General features: G+C 29.1%; 1 protein-coding gene across 2 annotated transcripts in view; it reads right to left on the minus strand.

The window, feature by feature from the left end:
- Positions 1-21,062, minus strand: part of LOC111621452 (E3 SUMO-protein ligase PIAS2-like) — a 108,110-nt gene that overhangs the window by 22,465 nt on the left and 64,583 nt on the right. For both annotated transcript variants that reach the window (XM_023363607.1, XM_023363608.1), the window contains exon 12: positions 634-809. In XM_023363607.1, the coding sequence (XP_023219375.1) occupies positions 634-809 (176 nt within the window). The remainder of the gene's footprint in view (positions 1-633; positions 810-21,062) is intronic.

Here is a 21,062-nt window from a genome sequence, read left to right on the forward strand (position 1 = left end):
TATATATATATATATAAATATAAATAATGATAATAAATTTTAAAAAAATCAAATTGTTTTGTTATACAATCAAAATTATTAAAATGAAAAATGATAAATAATATCATTTAAATTAAAATTATTTATTATTTTTTGTACATTGTAAATTTTTGGAGAAATTTTGAGTCCTGAAAAAATTCTGCACCCCTTTTCAAAAGTTGTATTGCATCATATTACTCCTTGTTGCCTGCAGAGGGCTACACTTAATCAAAAAATAAACAAGGCAGCCAAAATGACAAATTTTCCAACCTTCCATGACTTTTTCTGAACACTAATGAAAATCCCTGACTTTCCAGGTGTGCTGCTAGTATTAAATAGTAGCTCAAATATAAAACTTTTTTATTTTATATGTAAGTATTATAATAACAAAAAATACACATGCACAAAACATTGATATTTACAACTAAAATAAAAAAAATAAAATGAAATGAAATTAATTTCTTATAAATCATTTAATGCAGTCACTTTATTTCAATTATCTTTTAACCAAAAGTTAACATCTACTGATGTGTTTTATTACAAAACAGTTTTTATTAAATTTTATATTTTGTAGGTATTTAATACATCTTAATATAAAAACAAAATAATTCTTACTTGGGTAATTAAACAGAGGAGGTGCAGTCGATATATAATCAGAAAATGAAGATGTTGCTTGTGGGTAATAGGATGGTGCACCTGAATTGATGACTGGAATATTAGAATATAAAGAACTACTGGGCATTGATGGAGTTGGTGTTGATGTTGCTACTGGACCAGTATTCAAATTCAAGCTATAAAAAATGCAATTAAGGACAGACGATTACGTAATTGTTATAATATATTGAAGAACAGATAAAAGCAAAAAAATATGAATGTAACAAATGAAAACACTAAATGCTGCCAAATTTGTTTCAAATAAATTGGTATCAATATCTAAATTAAAATGAATAAGACTCCACAAGAATAAATATAATGAGGAAATTGCTTTAATGGTGCATAACACATAAATTACCATTGAGGACTTTTGGAACATTTGTCTCCAAAGTGAAGGCCCTAAGTGTATCCTATTGTTGATGGATAATGATCCAAAAAATATACCCTGTAATTGTAATTTACTTATATGTATTTTGCATTTCTTTGAAGCAATTTTCTCATTATATCTATATTAAGACAAAAATTATGAATTCTTTATGTTGAGTATTTTTATTAGTTTCTCATTTTATCCAAGAAAATGACAAAATTCTACACTTTCTGAAAAATAATTTTTCTGTTTTGAAACTTAATTTGGAAATCTGGATTAAAAATGTATTATAAACAACTTTTTTTTTAATACTACTTAATTATTTGATGCTGACAATGTTTTTTCACGTATAGATATTCAATAAAACCTTAATTTATATTCTTAACAAGATCAACAACAAGATTTTGTTAACATGAAATAATAAAATAAAAATTTATTGCTGTAATTATTGTCTCCAAGCTATGCTCCCTAGAAAACTTTCTGCAGATGCCCATGTCTCTGCATATCAGTTTTTCTATTACTTTTAAATTACAATTACAAATTTAGACCAAAAAAAGTAGTTTAAAGTCATTAAGTGTATCTTTAGAAAATGTGAAAAATCCTTTTAAATTATTTTAAAAAATAGATAAATAATAAAAATTTTCTGTAAAATTTTTTAAAAAAATTCAACAAAACCAACATTTTTAGATTCTAAAATATCAGAACTTTTTGATCTAATGGAATATTAGACCAACAACAACCCACACTAAAACTTTCTTTTGAATTAGCTGATCAAAATACTTTAATTTATATCAATAAGAATGTTTTCAACTCTTTTAAAAGGCCATCAAGCTGTTACAAAAAGTATATGCTTAAACTAATAAAACAACAAACAAGAAATAATCAAAACACTTTTGAATTATGTATCTATCTTATTAACATGATCTTATTATAGACACAAAAGTCATAGGATATGTATGCACATGCATTTAATTTTAATGAAATATATTTTATAGTAAAAAAAACTACCACCAACTGGTTAAATTAACAAAATAACTGTTGCACAACCTTTTAAACTAGCAACTGGATATTTTTAAAATTGCGTAATTGCTATATATTTTATAGTATTAAGATATTTTAATCTACTTTATAGGCAATTTTCAAAAATAAAATTCACATCTATGAATTCTTTATATACATTAAATAACATGTTGTTAAGAACTATGTATAAATTCAAGCATTTTTAATAAGTTTCAATTTTGGCAGCTTTACTTGTTTCATTATTGTATTATTATTTGAATCAAAATAATAAAAAGTTATGATGATTAAACAGATACTATAATTTGTGTGGATAACTCATGGATTATTTATGTTTAAAAGGTAATTTGTAAGGGGGTGTAGGTTAAGTAGTGTGTACCAATTTTAAATTACAATTACAAATTTAGACCAAAAAAAGTAGTTTAAAGTCATTAAGTGTATCTTTAGAAAATGTGAAAAATCCTTTCTGAATTGCAGACATTCTTCTGCCACTATAAATTTCTTGAAACTATCAAGAACATATATATGTTCAATCTATGCTTTAATTAATTTGTACTTTTTCAAAGTACAAATTAATTAAAGCTGATAAATTTATACTGCAAAATAATGATGGCATATACCAATTGAAGACAATTAGTCAGTTTGTTGGTGTTCAATTTACAAAAAAAATATTTAATAAAAATACTTCAAATGTCTTCAAAATTTATTATATATATAGATGCAACATTGAAACAAATAAAAACACATCTTTATATGGGAATATCAAATTCTTATTAATGTCATACAAGCTTGTGAAATATTTTTTAGAAGATGGAATGGATATACTACTTATTGGAAGGATATTACATTGTTAAAGTATCTTGATTCAAAACAATTTTCTTTTGGGAAATGTTACTGATAAGAAAACAAAATCCCATTAACCAGCTCATATTTTATTCAGTAGATTATTAGTTAATCATGCATAGTTTTATTCATATATGGCGATACAACACTGGGCAATCTGCTATGGGAAAATGCCTCATGGGAGGTTTTTTTATGGAAACTGGTTCCTATTTTGTGTTTCTAATATGAAGAAAATCTGGAAAACTCCACAATGCCAACCTGCTGGCAAAATGCAAACTCACTAAAAACCATCAGTGTTCAGTGGTTTTATCCATTCAACCACTGGTAGGCTAATCATATATGACAGCATGTTAGAAATTTTACAGTGTGATTAAAATTTTCACACTATTTTTAGTCATATATTAGTTAAAAAGATGCTTTCTAATTGGTTATTTTAATTTTACTCAACATATGAAAATTTGAATTGAATCTATTCTAAATTTTTTTATGTTCTAAAATTCAGTTCCTGATATTTTGTAAATGTTAAAACAAGTATTTTTATTAAATGTCTTTTTTTAAACTGAATACCAACAGTCTCTCTGTCTTCATGTCTGAACTAATTAATAAATTTCTAATACTTAACCTTTATCTAAATATAATGACGTCATTTAAGAGAATTTTGATGGTTGACATGACGTGATAATTGTCATTCTAATAACTATAAATCGTTACTCTTTTCATTGCTATAAAGTAGGTTTTGGTGATTAAAAATAATTACACACATTTAAATGATAACCCTAGTATAGTAGTAGTGATCCTATGACATGTTGGGAGAAATCATGTAGTACTCATCATATACAATTTCAGTTTATTGCCTGATCATCTCTTTTTCATCACATTCTTTATATTTATTCTAATTAAAGCATATTCATTTTATTTCTTTAAATATCATTATTAAAAGCTTAAAACTTTTGCAGGCATAAAAATTTTTTTAAGCAATTATGCTCTGTTGTAATATATTCTGAAACTCTCTCTTCCTTTATTTGAATAATTTATTACTACTAGGTGCTTATAATAGATATTTGGCAATTCTGTTATCAACTTTTATTTCTTGTCCTGCTCTGCAAGAAGGGATTTGCAGAGAAGGACAAGGAAAATATAAATACCAAAGAAAAAATAGAAGCCAACAGAAGAGGGGCTTGAGCCTGAAACATGTCTTGGCAAATAAAAAAATTCCCATCTAAAAGTTGATGACAATTGCTAAGTGTCTGTATAAGCACCTAGTAGTGATAGCAAATTATTAATTATAATTATGCTCATTATGCATGTGAACTCAAAAAGATTTGTCATCCCTACTCTAGTATAATTGTCCATTATTTCATCTTGTTTACACATAGCAGCATTAGATCTGCATTTCTGCTAACAAATTAAAACTAATAATTTCATTACAACTTTGGTTTATTTACTTCATTTTTTAAATTGTATAGTGTAGAAATTCATCTTATATTAATAAAGTAACATGAAGTAAACAAAATTTAAAATTATTATTTAATAACTTTCCAATTACAGTGCAATCCAATAGTAAAATCAATCTTTATACAATGTTTTCTAAACACTAATTGAATGAATGAAACATTTTCAGCATTCTATTGAATAGTCTGATCAATCAAGTTTTTATCATTTAAGGTAGAACATCTTTTAATTGCAAAGAGTTAACTAAAAGGACCAAAAAAAAATTTTTTATATTGCTTAATTTCTGTTTTATTTATCTAATAATATAACAGTAAACACAAAAAAATTAAATAGCAAATAATTTGATGTCTCATATATATATATATATATATATATATATACAGTAATACCTCANATATATATATATAGGCTTAGTTCTCATACAGAAAATTACTGGTAAAAATTGGAAACAACAAAAATTGCATCAGCAATAACATTCAAGCAAATTTTTCTGTTTTGCAAATTATGGTTACATCTTAAAATGTTGAACTTTTCTACTAGTGAAAAACATTCACCATTAATCACAATTACAAATTTTTAGAGATAAGGGAGAGATTTAAACAGCAATACAAAGCTTATATTTTTTAGTTATATTATTACAATTATAATAATTAATTTTAAAATTTTAATTTTGATAAATAAATAGACAAAGCAAATGTGAAAGATCACAGTTGTCAGCATTTGTCTTGTCTAATGATATTTACTATCATTCACACAATTCTCAATTTCACTGTTCTCATTTTCCAAAACAGCAATGAGATTCAAATTCATTATGAAAAAATAAGTCAGTTTTGTATTTTGTTTTTGCTAAAAAATGACTATATGAACTAACCTTCTTAGTTTTTCATAGAAAATTGCCAATCCTTGACAGTGATGATAACATCTTCATTAAAATTATTTTCTATTTAACTTTCTCTGAGTTTATTTTAACATTGTTTTATTTATCATATAAAAATAAATTTAGGTTCTCTTCTCAGCATTCCACCATTTTTTGTTCCAATTATTTTATTATTGTATCTACAATGAAGTGAAATATATAAACAACATTTTAAACGTTTGAAATGTTCCCTTATAAACTGAATACCAGTATCATGCTTTCAATGGCTGCTATATACAGGTAACATTTGGCATTTTCATTTTTGCTTATTTGTGATAGAAAAGTTGTGACCAACTACATGATTATTTGCAAAACATTTGTGTATCTGTGAAATTTTTTTTTACAATATTTCAGTTACAGTACAGAACTTGTAAAAAACATTCTTTAAAAATAAAAATAAAATTGAAGACAAAGTCTGTTAAAAAAAGGAATCACTTTCAATGTTCCAGAATATAAAGTTTTGATGACCAACCTTTCAAAACTTTGACAAAACTTATTTTTAAAATGAATTGCCATCTGATGGAATTCTACAATTGAACATATTCTTTGTTATTTCTAATTTTTACCTAACCAAAAAAAAATACAGTAGCTTACTTCCATATTATATTAATTCCATAGTAATATGATAAGTTTTTTAGTTTGAATTATCAATAGCATATCAGAATTAAGTCTGGCAGAGGGATATGCACCTGTCTCAACTTCATTTTTTCTTTGTATTTGTCTAACAATTGTTCTGTGATCTTGTATACAGCAAAAGGATGACAATGAATAGGGGGGAAAATACCAAAGCAACCAATGACACTGACCAAGCTTTTAAAAATATACAGCACCACTGACAGTTTATGCAAGGAGTATCAAGAATCAGATCCCATTCAAGCCCGTAGGAACAGGATGAACTGGTCTGGACATGACAACCAAAGGGCTATCCCAAAGGTATTGCTTCTCCCCCCTTTCTGGCAACATCTATCTCTCTACCCAGATTTAGAAATTAGAAAAGTTAAACTAACAGGTAACTATTGAAATTGAAATCTTTATAAAACAAACTAGGCAACCACAGTTGTAATCACAACCACTACTATTTCCTTTTGGACCAGATCACTTTTTGCTCTTTTCTATTGTCTTGCTTAAACTTGAGACTATGCTCAGATATAACAAGCTGTGGAAGCAGCCTGGCTTCTGTATACTGAAGTCTTGAAGGACATGAATAAAAAAGCCTGTCCAGCTACATTAATTTAGTTTTTCAAACTGTTATAACTTCTCATAATAGTCTTAAAGTGTAGTATAATGTTTTTAATATAATTAAATACATATACACAGACACACACAAAAAAAAAAAAAAAATTAGTTGATATTATTTGCTTATTGAATCATCTGCAAAAGATTAAATATTCCTGAGACAGTAACATGATTCAGCTTAGCCATACTGCCTCAACCCACAAGAATTTAACTTGATTTTCTTACAAGTATTCCTATTTGTAATTTGTAAATCTGTGTGAAGACCACCACTTTCCCCCTCCAAAAATATCTCTATATATATATGCATTTGTGAACTATTATTTACAACATTTGTAATAATTTTTGTTTATTTACTTTATTTCAACTGTTTTTTTTACTAATTATGTATTTGCCTGAACTTTGTTAAAACCTTAACTGTATCTTGAATAACAACTGAAGTTGTAGGAGGAAATTTGCCTATTTTACCAATCTAGGTACTCCCCTTTCTAAATTTTAATATCAACTCAAAATAATTTAAAAAGACGAATTAGAATAAAACGGTTTATTATCCAACTATCAGAAATCTCACAACATGCCAAGGAAGAGAGGAAGGAGCAATTAAATAATTAAAATTATAAAATAAAAAATATATATATATATAGAAATGGGGAACATCGCATTTCCCCCTTGTTTTTTTGGCAATGTTTACATATTAAACGAAGAACTTAGTCAAAGCAATCAATGAATAATGATTGAGAACTATCCCAAAGCAAAGATGAGTCACTTCAACTCAGAGATGACTCTACAAAAGTTTGATGTCATTAACAAATAAGAAAACACAGTCTCAGCTACAATGACGACACTGCCAATGAATCATCACCCGATGACAAACTTTCTCATGCTGGAAGGGTTTAAAAAGAGAGCTCCAACCAGAAAAAAACAGACAGACAGACAGAGAGCAAGAGAGAGAGAGAACGGATGAGCACCAGAGCGAGAGTAGCTCAAGAACGAGCAAGCACAAAACGAAGGGCAGTAAACACCAGAAACTTCCACAGTCTTGGACGCCAGGTCCATGACACAAGAGAAGACATCTTGTTTACCTGGTATGTTATGAGTCGCATAAGTTCGAATATCCCCCTCGTTATATAGATAGAGATAGGCAAATTTCCAAAAATCAGATTTTGTAATTCTGTTCTAAACTTCCATTTTGTGTTAATAAATTTCCTTTAATTGGTTATATCTGACTATGCATTCTTCCTCCTGAGAGGCTCATTCCTGGACTTCGGAATGGCTCTTACCCTCGTGCCTTAATCATTTATTTCATCTCAATTGGCATGTCCGATAAAACACACCTGGTAGCAGGACTCTACCCAAAAAAGTGCATAATAAATCTTGATGGCCCTGAACCCCACATCTGGTATTTGCCAGATTCCTTAGAAATCTGGCAAATACCTAACCTTGTGAATACTGAGAGTTACTTATATAAAGGTATACAATGGCATGGGTTAAGAGAAAGTTTTATTTTTATTTAGAAGTTTCTATGAAATGTATGCCATCCTTAGTTATCCACACAGAATTAGAGTACACTGATTTCTTATTGTTTGTAATAATGTAGCTTTACTCAAACTTTGTTTTTGACTATGTTGTACAGGTATGCCTAGCATTCAAAGACCTTTAAACAACAGTTACAATGAAGATTTTGAATACAGTGAGAGTCTGAATATTTTTATAGGATACTAGGGTAGCAGTTTAAAGCAGTTTGACAACATTACTTGGCAATCAGACCAAATTGTAAACATTTACATATCTGTCAGGGGTTAAAATTCATGTTTCCAAATGAGAAGGAAACCTAGCATCAGACTGGCAATAAACTTCAGTCCAGTAATATATACCAAATATAGGCTTGCAAGTATATATGTAGCCAGCTGGATGGCAAAGGTAATTAAGACAGTGGCCTACTGTTCTGGGGAACCTGGGATCAAATCCATGCAGTGCTGAGTATTAGCCCAATATGGATATCATAATCATGACAGTACATTACAGTCAAAGTTGTGATAAGTTATTTTCAAATGAGAAGTTACAAAATGCACATTGTGGCAGGCTGAATGTCAGTTTGCAGGGACATTTCATGGTGACTCACTTCTGAATCAGGACCAATCACTTTAAAATTTTGAATAGCAGAATTAACTTCTTGTAAGCCAGACATCTGTGTGTCATACCATAATGGCTTACAGCTCAAATTAGCATAAAACTTTTTAAAAATTTAATACAATATACAGTGGTCTTATTTTGCTTATCAATTTATTTTTCTTGATGAAACATAACACACTAAAATAAGGAATGACCATCAAGCAAATGGCCTATCAGGAAATTTCTGATTTCCTAGTTGGCTATTCCACCACTGGGAAGCCTGTTGCACCTTTTTCATGAGACAGCAAAAGAAATTTTAGAGTGAGCTCATAAATTGTTTATCCCACTTTCATTGTAAATATTATGGTATACCCATATTCAGAATAAGTTTTATTCATTTATTTGGTGAGACTAGAAGCTATGACTCATTATGTCATAGACTCAAAGTTTGATTAAGAAAGAAATGAGGCGATTAACAATGTTCTATTTTTATTGATAATAGTGTAATCTGTTACAAAAAGTATAAAATTTATTAAATTGTCCCTTAATAAATTTTACAATTTTATATAATTATTAATAAACTGGAAAAAAATTTAATCAAAAATTTATTTTTTTTACACAATCAAAATTTAAAAAATCTAGCAATAAGTTGCTTAACTTCCCTGGCAACATTTGGTGACACTATCTGTTATCATATTTTATTTTTTAATAAAATATGATAACAAAAAAGCTTTTTATGTTTTTAACTATTTTTGGAATAGTTCATTAACACCTATCCTCAAATTGAGGATGTGAAGAGTAATTTGAAAGATTCAGAAAGAATTAAAATATTTTGAAAACAAATTTTATTGATATTAGATTATTATGAGTTCTCTCATTTATAATTTTGCCTAATTAACATGATGTTTTTAAGGTGTCAAACGTTTTAAAATTTAAACAATGCTGAGTGATATTATACTAGGGGTTTGGGCACTAATATAACAATATAATTTTGAAATTCTATGTTTTTGGATTATTTTATAGACCATCATCCAGAATAACCAACTCACAAGTTAGTGTAGTTAACAACATGACATAAACTGACAAAAGGGATGTCACCTTGTAATTTCTCCAAGATTTCTTGGAAATAGACAGGATTCCTGCAATTCCTGGAACCTAGTCCCTGCCTGTTTGAGGCAGTCAGTTTTGTAGTAATCAACAATTCTATCTGGGTGTGTAATTTTTTTTTGTCAATGAGTGTAGGAGAAAGTTGGTTAACAGTGAGGCACTTTTCATTTCTTTAATAGTATAAAATTTGCTTAAAATAAAATTTAATTTAACTAAGCAACATATCATCATGTATTACACTGGCACCTTTGTCTACAAAAATTAGTCTGTGTACCCATAAAGTGCCTTAACACATTGACTACAAACTACAAATTATCTCATAGTTTGGAATCAAACAGGCACCATCTATAATAACTACTAACTATGGGAATAGTCAAAGATTAGTAGAAATGAGAACAATACATTGATTGGACATTATAATAAACTAAGTTTAAAATGTGATATGAGTTTTGTGTTTTGATTGTCAACTATAAATATTTTTTGCAGTAAATATACTACCAAAGTGAATATTTGTGCCTGGAATATGAATGACAAATCAATTTGGTGTCATAAAAGGAAAAGTTAATTGAAAAAATATTGAAAAATATTTATTTCTATTACTCAAATTATGTTGTAGTTGATGTCTGCAAAAAAAAAAAAAGTTACTTCATATGTCCATTATGAGATAATTTTCATCAATATGTTTTTGCTAAATATTAATTATTACCAATTATACTTAAAAATAAATATAAAAATTTAAAACAGTAAATAAATGTTGCATAATCGAAATGGCGCCCAGGACATGTTTGTGTAAAATGCTCGTGGCAATAAGTGTGTTAACTATTGTTCCTCACATCTGAGGTACAGTGAGACAGGTTACATTCAACAGTGAAATGGGCTTGTAACTTAAACATTAAACAGAAAATAATGAAACAAAGCATTTTTTTTAAATTATCCTTTTTTTATTTCAACAAAAAGTGTTTTGGTTTACTTTCTTTTTACTTCTATTTACTTTTATATTTTTAAACTTTGATTTAGTCTATTTTTTTTACTTTGTGTTTCTTCAATAACAGAAAAACATTTCTGATTATCAATAAACAGCAAGTCCTCACTTAACATCATCAATAAGTTATTGGAATCTGTGAAATTGCTATAATCTTTAGAAAAAATAATTGGCATTTATATATTGAAACATTTGAAGCTAATAGACTGATCTTTGACAAAAACTTGAAGTGAACTCTGATAATGGAAAAACTCATCAGTATATAATATATCCAAAGCAGTTGACTGGATAACTAATTTCATCTGTCACTCTGAACAATCCAGTGAGTTCATATCAGATCTTAGAAACTTCAATGATAGTAATCTGGTCCAGATATTTTTAATCATCTCTCTGAAAGAACTTAATTTATCTACTGAAGCCCTAGCAAAGTAGATGGATATGAAATAAAAATCATTTTAAATCCCATAAAATAAGAAGGATTGAAAAAAAATTCTGTATTCTCTCTCAAAAATGCTTCAATTAAAAAACAAATTAAGAAAATAATACTAAAAATTAATATTCTATTTCAGAAAGTGGATTAATTCTTCATTCAAGTGCCTGGAAATAATCAATGAAAGAAGAAAAACCAAAACAAATATTCTCAAGCTTTGTAAAACTTTATTTACGTGTTACATTTGAAGTCATTTTGGCAATGAAATAGAAAGCAAATAGAATATTTTGCTGACAGAAACAAAAATTAAAAGCAAAACTCAGTTTCTACAAAATGGTTGATTCATCTTAATTATTTGGATTAATATAGTTATTACAAGTTACCAACTATGACATATGACTGCTGATGATGTTAAACAGAGATGAGTCTCAAATTTTCTTTGACATTAAAAAAATAGAATAAATATGACATACAATTCAGATAAATATTTGGAATGATTAGATTTGTTTTAGAGTAATTTCTTGATGAATGGAAACAAATGCCTTTTGCTTGAAAGATGAATATATCTTTCAATCTATAAAAACTAAAAATTAAGATTATAATTTTAGCAAGCAAGACTTGCACAACTTTTATATCTTAAAAATCCTTCTATTAATTCAATAATAAAACCTTAAACACTTTTCCAGCCCTATGAAAGTTTGAATTCAGATGCAGATCTGAGGCAGGCTTATGAATTTAGCTGAAAATGTTCATCAGAGAAGTAAATAGTGCTGGAAAAACATTTAAAGTGTTGTTACTGTTGAGTTGAACTAGTTTTGTCTGTGTTGCAATTGATTTTGTAAACTTAACAGATACAGAATAAAAAAATCTTATCAACTTTTATAAATTTCTTCTATAAAAATCTGTTAGGTAATATTAAAAAAAAAAAAAAATATATATATATATAAACTGCCATCACTTCATGCCTAATCTATATTAAATAAATTATGGTTTTTCATTGGAATGACAATCCACTGATGCCTACATCTACCATACACGTATTAAGACTGAAATGAAAAGCTGTTTTATATGGAAAAATTTTTTTTTATAGTTTAATCTTTACTATAGCATACAGAGCAACAGAATAGACACAAGTCAGTTTGAATTGGAAGGGTTTATGTCAGATGAAAGGGATGGGCAGCGACAGAATTGACATATGAGTAATGTTAGAATTAAGAGTAATAAAATTTAAAAAAAATAAAACAACAAAATTATTTACAATGTAAGTGGTATAAAAACATTTCTAAAATGTACAAAAAAAACAGCTGAAAGAGATCAAATCCATGTCTCAACTTCATTCCTTTCATCTGATATAGATCCTTCAAGTTCAGGCTGACTAACATTTACTCTTTTGCTGCATGGATTATATATAATTTACTATTTTTGTTTGAATCTAACATTTATTTCATTGTATATCATCTTGCTCTCACAAAATACAATAATGATTAATTGAAATTCATTAACAACAATAGTCTCACTAATTACTTGTTCATAACTAAAATTTGCTTTATTTTAAGCATCTTAGAACAATTTAATGAAAGAACAGTGGTACAATTATATATAAAACCATCAAGCCAAAATCATCATGACATCAATGTTAGAATTTAATTATCCATAATAATTTTAAAGCTAATAATAACAACAGTAACTGACAAAAATATCATCTATTATAAAATTTTTATTGGAGAGAAAAACATTACTATCTATGCAAGTTAATGAATTTATGATCTGAAAGAGTCAAATTCAAGAACTACATTGAAAGCAATCTTTTATAAAAGTAATGCTAAATACACTCACTGCCAAAAGTTAAGCACGGAGCAGTAAACTGCGAAAAAATTGACAAATACAGCTGTGATTGACATGAAATGTGGCAGGACATAGCAAATATGTTTATGCATGAAACAACACAAAGAATCACATAGAAAGATGAAAACAATATTGAATTTTCATAAAGTATAAGATAAAATCATTAACAAAACGATGTTTAAATCCAAAACAAATAAACAAAACCAACATTAATAGGGTAAATGGTCACCCCTCATCCTTACACAAAGTTTACAGCATGTAACCATGCTTTCCATGAGGTGATCAACCACTCCAGAGTCAAATAAGTGCCATTCCTCCTGTAGAGCAGTTTGCAACTCTGAGAGTGGCAGAGAGTGGGAAACGTGTACACACAGCATGGCCATGGGCATTCCAAAGATTCTCAATGGGATTGAGGTCTGGCGAGTATGCCGGCCAATCCATATACATGATTCCCTCACTCTCGAGGTAGGTGTCGACGAGGGCAGTTCTATGGGGTGGCGCGTTATCATCCATTAAAATGAAAGCAGGACCAACTGCTGCAGCGTACAATTTCACAATGGGTTTTAGGACTTCATCCCAATATTGGATAGCCATCACAGAACCCTCTCGATAGATGTGCAGGTCTGTGTGATATCCCAACAAAATGCCTACCTACACCATAATGCTTCCACCTTGGAATGTGTGATGCTCGATGATGTTCTGAGGCCGATTGCATGTGCCTTTTTCTCTCCATACTATTACATGCTTGTCATCTGGTTCCAGGGAAAATCCCAACTCATCCATGAACATAACGTTGCCCCAAACACAGTCCAATACATATGTTGCCGACACCACTAATTGTGTGCCTCTGGATTGGACGGATAGTGGAACACAAACTCGTGGTACCCGGGCGTACAGTCCGTTCATGTGTAGCCTTTGGTGCATGGTAGTAGCAGATATCGTTTTACCAATGGCTGCTGCAACCAACTGATGTCACATGTAGATGTCGCTCTTCGATTCTGCTTGGCTACAACAGCAATATAGCGATCTTCTGCGGGGGTCATAACCCTTGGGCGACTGGCCACAGGTCTTCGGATAACTGTTTGCTTGTTTGGAATTGTTTCCATAACCGTGAAATGACAGAATGATGAACACCAAAGAAAAAAGCAACGTCTGGGATTGATTGTCCTGCTTCAAGGCATCCCACACACCGCCAGCGCTCACCGTCTGTCATTCGTCTTCTGGAAGCTGTAGAAACATATCAGTCACGCACACTAATTGTATGACAGTTCTCCACACTTTTTCTCGGCACTTACATGCAACTCCTCTCACACTTCAGATGGCTGGCTTCTTATAAGATTGCCTGTTTTTCATATTTTGCGACACACAACCATGATTGATAGTAATGTAACATATTCGCATACTTCCACCCACCTCTGCAGTGAATTGCAGCCTCTCAAATGCCGATTGCTTTCCGGACATGAACATTTTCTGCTCTGTGCTTAACTTTTGGCAGTGAGTGTATTTAAGAATTAATGATATATAATCTAAAATAATTTTTGTTCCAAATAGAGTTGTTCCAGTTAATCTTAATTATACTAATAATTTCCTTTTGTTCAATTATTACACTATCAAATATTTGATAACCAAGTTAATATAAAATCTTAAAGATAAAATCACATAACCATGAAATTTGTTTAACCTATGATATTCATAATTCAAATCACTTTTTACACTAAACCTGGTATTCATTAAAATTATTGCATTTACAGTAAACATTTTTATGTTAGCTTAATGTCCCTGATATACTGTATTAGTGATTACATTACTGAATAAAGCTACTTTATAATTGAATTTTTATTGTTTTGAACTACACTATATATATTTTTATTTATTTATGAAGTTTCCAAATTTTGTTTAAATATATTCATTAATTTTTAAAATTTTTTTTTAATTGAAAAAAGTAAGGAATCTTTGAAAGAAAAAGTATTTTGTTCTCAGCATAAATTAACTAACAAGATTAAATACTAAGTGTTTGTTTATACTGTAATAATTTGTTAAAATGAAACACCTCACTTCTGATCTAAAGAAAATCAAAAACACAAAATAAATTTTTGGCAAGTTTACAATTTTAGAGATCAATCTTTCACTGAAATATGGAATTTCAGATTTTTAATCCTAATGCATTAAAGATTTTTCATGTGTTGTTGTTATTATTTAATAAATATTTGCTGATTAATAATTTCGTTTGATTTATTTAAGTATTAATACAAAAAAAAGTGTATTATGATATTTTAATCATAAAAATTTTATTTACAGGCCTCAGAGTGCCATTTCCCCTCAGAAAAAGTGAGTGCAATAGTGACATGACAAAATTAAAACACGGAAGAAAAACTCAGCAAAATAGCAGTAAAAGTTGTTTCCTCCGCTTTTTATTCTGTTATGGTTAATCAACATTTCAAAAATTTCTGTATATACTGTAATACAGTAGCCACTCTTTATCATTTTTTTTGGTCCTCCAAATTTTAAAAGCACCTGAGTCAATAAATTTTAAATCATAAACTGCCATTAATTTCTATTTGCAACAAAATATAGTATTTTATTTCTACCATTGTCTTTGAAACTACCGCTGCAGATGAAACAATAAATTCATCAAGATCTAAATATGCAAATCAGGAGGACTGATCAATTATCATTTGTTTCCTTTTGATATTAAAAGTTGTTAATTAGTCTCAAGTAAGGATGCACCGATAAACAAAATGGCTGATTACCGATTAATCGGTCACGCATTATCGACTGATACCAATTAATCGGCCGATTAGTGTTAATAATTTATTATGTTAATAGTTAATTATATTATGATTATTATCGCATGTAATTATATATTCTTAATAAAAATAATTTTATAACAACTTGTTATAAAAATAAGTTTCAATATGAAGCTTTTTTTTCTTTTTCAGATTCATTTATTAAATTAAAATAATAATTTATTATTTTGATAAACTTTTTAATTTTAATTAATATCTAAATCCAAACCCCTCATGGCTTCTAGTATTGCTTGGAAATTTTTTAAGAAAGATAAAAACAAGAAGTTTTTCAAGTGCAATTTATGCCAGTCTTTTATTTTGAGAGATGGAAAAAATGCTAAAACTTTTGCCACCAAAAACATGATAGATCATCTGGAAAAATGTCATCATGAAAATTTTTAAAAATAAACTTAAAAGATGAAAAGAGAAAGTTCTGAAACGAAAAAAGCTGGATGTTCATCAGTAACAACGGAAACTCATATCCAAAGACAAGCTACTTTAACTCAATTAATAGAGAAGAAAAAATTGTGGAATATCAACGATCCAAAGAAGTTTATTATTTGATTGGATAAATGATAAGTGTAGATATCAGGGCTATGGAGTCGGAGTCGTGGAGTTTTGGTGTTTTAGCCGGAGTCATCAAAAAATCCGCCGTCTCTGACTCCTTTTTACTTACCAGCTTGTTATGTATATAAAATGGAAAAGTATTGGAATTGTGTCAAATTTGACCCTCCAAGTTTTTTTTTTGCAAATCTACATGTTTGGAGACCTCCCAAATCCCTCAAAAAAGTCAATAAAGGGGAAAAATTCGCACACGTGTGTGTTGGCGTCTAATTTGTTTAATTTCTTTATTTTCTGTTCTGAGATATTAAACAATATCTCAGAATGGGTAAAGTTTAAGAAACGAAATGTGGCACTGTAGCTTGCATATAAAGGGGCATTAATACTATTAAATTTTGGTTCTTAATTAATGGTCGACAGGGTGAAGACATAAAAGTGGTCATATGTCATATCTCTCAATGAATATTTTACTTGTTATTAGCGTTCAAAATTTAAAAAAATAAAACAAAACTTGTCTCTATCCTCAAAGTAAGCTTTTTTGCCATTTTATAATAGTAAAGTAAAACCTGTTAAGATGTTCTTGCCTAAGATGTTAGAATGTATATGGAAACATGATTTAGTTCAACCATTTTGACGCTTAATAACTAACTCCTGAGTTAAATCATCTGACTCTGATTCTGACCACAGAAATTATTAGGCTTCAAACAGGGTGAACAAAATCATGCCCCCCACACAGAGTCTAACATCCACACATAGAAAAAAAAACCTTGAATTTTTTGCATATCTCGAAATTTCAAGGTGTCCCGAGCCCAAAAATATAAAAATTTGGGAGGGGTTATTTTTTGACCGAACACTACACTTTTCCTCTGTTATATATAATAGCCGAAAAAGTAAAAATTATTGAATACATATTTATATATCACTTAAAGGAGTCTTTTAGCTTTGGAATAAAAGGTTTCTATGCTCTATCTTTATTAGAACTCTATTTATTGAATATTTTATTCTGAGGTCACGTGATGGCATCAGAATTTCCGGGTCTCTTTCGGTAACAAGTCTGTCCCTGGTCGGAATCAGATGATAAGGAAAAGTCGGAGTCGGTAGATTTTTACACGACTCCACAGCCCTGGTAGATATACAGAATACTTTGTTGTATCAGATTTAGGATTTCAAAGATTACTAAAAAACTTGTTCCTAATTACAATATTCCCAGCAGAAAATATATATCTGAAAATAACATCTGTGATATATTTCAAAAAAAGTTCAGTCAAAAATTCAGAAAGCTATTGATGATTCAAAATATACAGTATTTCTTTAATTTGCTGATATTTGGACAGCAACTACAAATAATTTTCCTTTTTTAAATGTAACAGCCCCACTGGTTAAAGGATGATTTTCAGCAAGAGATGTTTTGCGAATTGTTTACTTTGAAGGTTCCTACACAGCTATACGAATCAGTGAACAGATGAACATAGTTCTTGAACAATATAAGTTGACAAAAGTCATAAGATATTCTTAGTACTGAGAGATTCCAGAGCAAATATGGTAGCTGGAATCAGGAATGAACAAAATTCCTGATTCCAGTGTATGTGTAAAGCATATGTGTATGCTTTACACATACACTGCAGCTGATACTACACGAATGCATATTTTCTCAACAAAATGTGAAAACTATAATCACAATTAATAAAAATATTGTCACACATTTGAATTATTCTGCTGTAGCTGTAATTATTGGAAGATTTGCAAGACAAGTTAGGTTTGCAGAAACACAAATTAATTCAAGAGGTTCCTACTTGCTAGAATTCTACTTACTACATGTTGCAAAGAAACTTGGAACAGCAAAAAGCCCTTGTGCATATATGCTATAGATCAGTGATTCCCAACCCGGGGTACGTGATAGGTTGTTTAGGGGTACAGAAAAAAGTTTACTATGGCAGAAAAATAATATATTACGTATCACAAATTAATAGTATTAAAAAATTATTAGATAAAAAAATGTTCCTTGCAGCAATTACAAACTTTATTATACATTTCAAAATGCAAAAATAGAAATAAAAACTTATGCTGCCGATTGTACAATGCAACAGTTCAATAAATGTTGCACAGTCGGTCAATAGTAGTGGGGATACCATTATGTGTGATTAGTGATTATGCTACGGACTTTTGACGGTGGGATGCGTTACCGTTATTATCATCATCTCTCAACAATATCCCCACGTGTTGTTTGAAAAAAGTAATCTTTTGTTTATAAAAAGTATTTTTTATTGTTAGCAAGAAAAAAGACAGCTAATTTCTCCGGATTTTCTCTACAAGCGGTAATTTTTTTCATTATTTATTCAATATTTTTATTATTTTTTTATTGACAAGATTATGTCTTGTTTACAAAATCGTACTGCCTGCTGTGTTACTAGCTTAGAGATATGAAGGAGTACATGTCAAAAGTTGCAATTTGGCACAAAGTATTAGGTGCCCAAATCATGCGCGCATAAAAAAAACAGACTCGTTGGTACTCAGGGGACTGTGAACCGAGTCAAAATACAATTCAAAATGGCGGCACACTCTACAAACAGGCAGTGCGAGATTTGCGCATGCATTGCTCGTTGGGAAGTTGGAAATGCCACGGGGGTACACTAATGAAAAAAAATTGGGAACCGCTGCTATAGATAATAAAATTCCCACGTTGAGCCCATATCAGTGGTCTCTCGTTGAAAAAATTGTTCTACTTTTAAAACCATTCGAAGAAATTACTGTGGAAACCAGCAACTGAGAAACCACATCATCTTCAATAATTCACACAATAGACTCTGAAATTATTATTATTATCAAAAGTAAATAGTAGTAGTTCCTTTAGTGACATTAATATCACAATAGAAAGACTAAAAAATTCAATATAAAAAGATTTTCAGCATATGTAGAAAACAAGTCTTTATGGTTGTTATCCTTATTAGATCCAAGATTCAAAATTAAATTTCAAGAAAAGATGGTAGAGGAAATATAAAGATGGACAATCGATAGCTTAGATGATGTTGATAATTCAAATCTCAAGAAGAATTGAATTCTGAAGCTTCTACTTCTGGAGACAATCAAGATGGAGGATAATATCTGAGTTTTTCTAATTTATTTGATGAATTAACTTCTGGTGAATGAAAGAATGAATAAGAGAATGTTTTTAAAAAGGAAGAAAAAAACGAACAAACATTTTGATCAAGAATTAGAAAGATATTTACATTTACCTCTTATACAAAGACATTTTTGTGGTGGAGAAGTTCAAAAGAATTTTTTCCTAATTTGAGCAAAATAGCTATGAAATATATAAGCCCCCCAGCATCTTCCATTGAAAGTGAAAGAATTTTCAGAGTTGGAGGTAACATTTAAGAGCCCTGAAAATGGTGAAATTCTCATGTTTTTGTATTACAGTTCAAGGGTTTTAAAGTTTGAATATTAAATTTTTATTTGTTTTATATGTTTAAAGTTTAAACAGATAGTTTTGAATAGGTTACATTATACTTTATGATATGTATTGATAAAAGAAATAATTTAAGTTAAAATTTTTTTTAATATTTAGATTGTCATGTAATAAATAAGAAATATATAACAGAAATTTATTATTTTTTATTACTAGCCGTATACGTGACATGCTAACAAAAATATTAAAATGCAAAATTGGCTGATTACTAAAACCGATTAATTGGGAAAATGGCCGATTACCAATTAATCGATGCATCCTTATTCTCAAGTACTATCTCCTCATTTACAAGTTTCTAGGAATTCAAATTTCACACCTTTATGTGAACTGACCAATACCATCAATTCATATAAAAGTGAAAAATTTTGAATTCACAATGTAATGTGTATAGAAAAACTTCTTTAATTCTGAACAGAAAGTTCTAAAATTTTTATACAGTTGTAACTTTTGATTTTTAGAGAATTTTTACTCTTTGTAATTTTATAATGTTTTGATGCTCTATTATATATTCCATATTTATTTTTTAAAATTTTCAATTACTGTATTTATAATTTTTATTGAAAAATATAAATTACACAAATTTTTTAATAAGTGATTTATTGTGAAATATAGTACTGTAAAATAAAATTACAATTGATATTTTGTTTTTATATTGATATTATTTGTCTTTAAATGTCATTGTAAAGAAACAATAATGCTAAATGGTCATTTACTGTATCAATGTTTATGTAAATTTCATTTAATACGATATAACCATGAAAAGAATTCAGTATTGAAACACTAAGCTTATGTTATATCAGAAACACTTGCTGATGAAAGAATAGAAGATAGAGATTCTATAGTATGTATAATCTATTTAGTATAAGCCCAGAATTTTTAGTACTCTGTTATATTGTGCCACTGGATGTATCACACCTTTGTTCCCAACAAGCGCAATATAACAAGGGGCTACTGTATTTTCAGTAAACCATGAATACTTAAGAAGTCTTTGGTTTCTGTAAATAATCAATCATGAAAGATGATGTTCTTTTATTAAGATTATTCTTATGTTTTCAGCTTCCTTGTTTTTTGCTTCCTGTTGCTTTTGATCACTTAACACTAACAAGCGTCACATGTGCTATTCGTACTTCATTCATGTTATTATTGTTAATGGCCTTCTCCAGTTTTTTGTTTGCCGCTTCTAACAAAACTTGGCCTGTCACATGTATTTCACTTCTACTTTTTTCTGGTTTAAACTGTTGCAGTACCATAATCTTTTCCTTGTTACAAACAG

The sequence above is a fragment of the Centruroides sculpturatus genome, unplaced genomic scaffold (assembly GCF_000671375.1).
Source record: "Centruroides sculpturatus isolate CEXI.00-Female unplaced genomic scaffold, Cexi_2.0 scaffold227, whole genome shotgun sequence".
Classification (NCBI taxonomy): Eukaryota; Metazoa; Arthropoda; class Arachnida; order Scorpiones; family Buthidae; genus Centruroides; species Centruroides sculpturatus.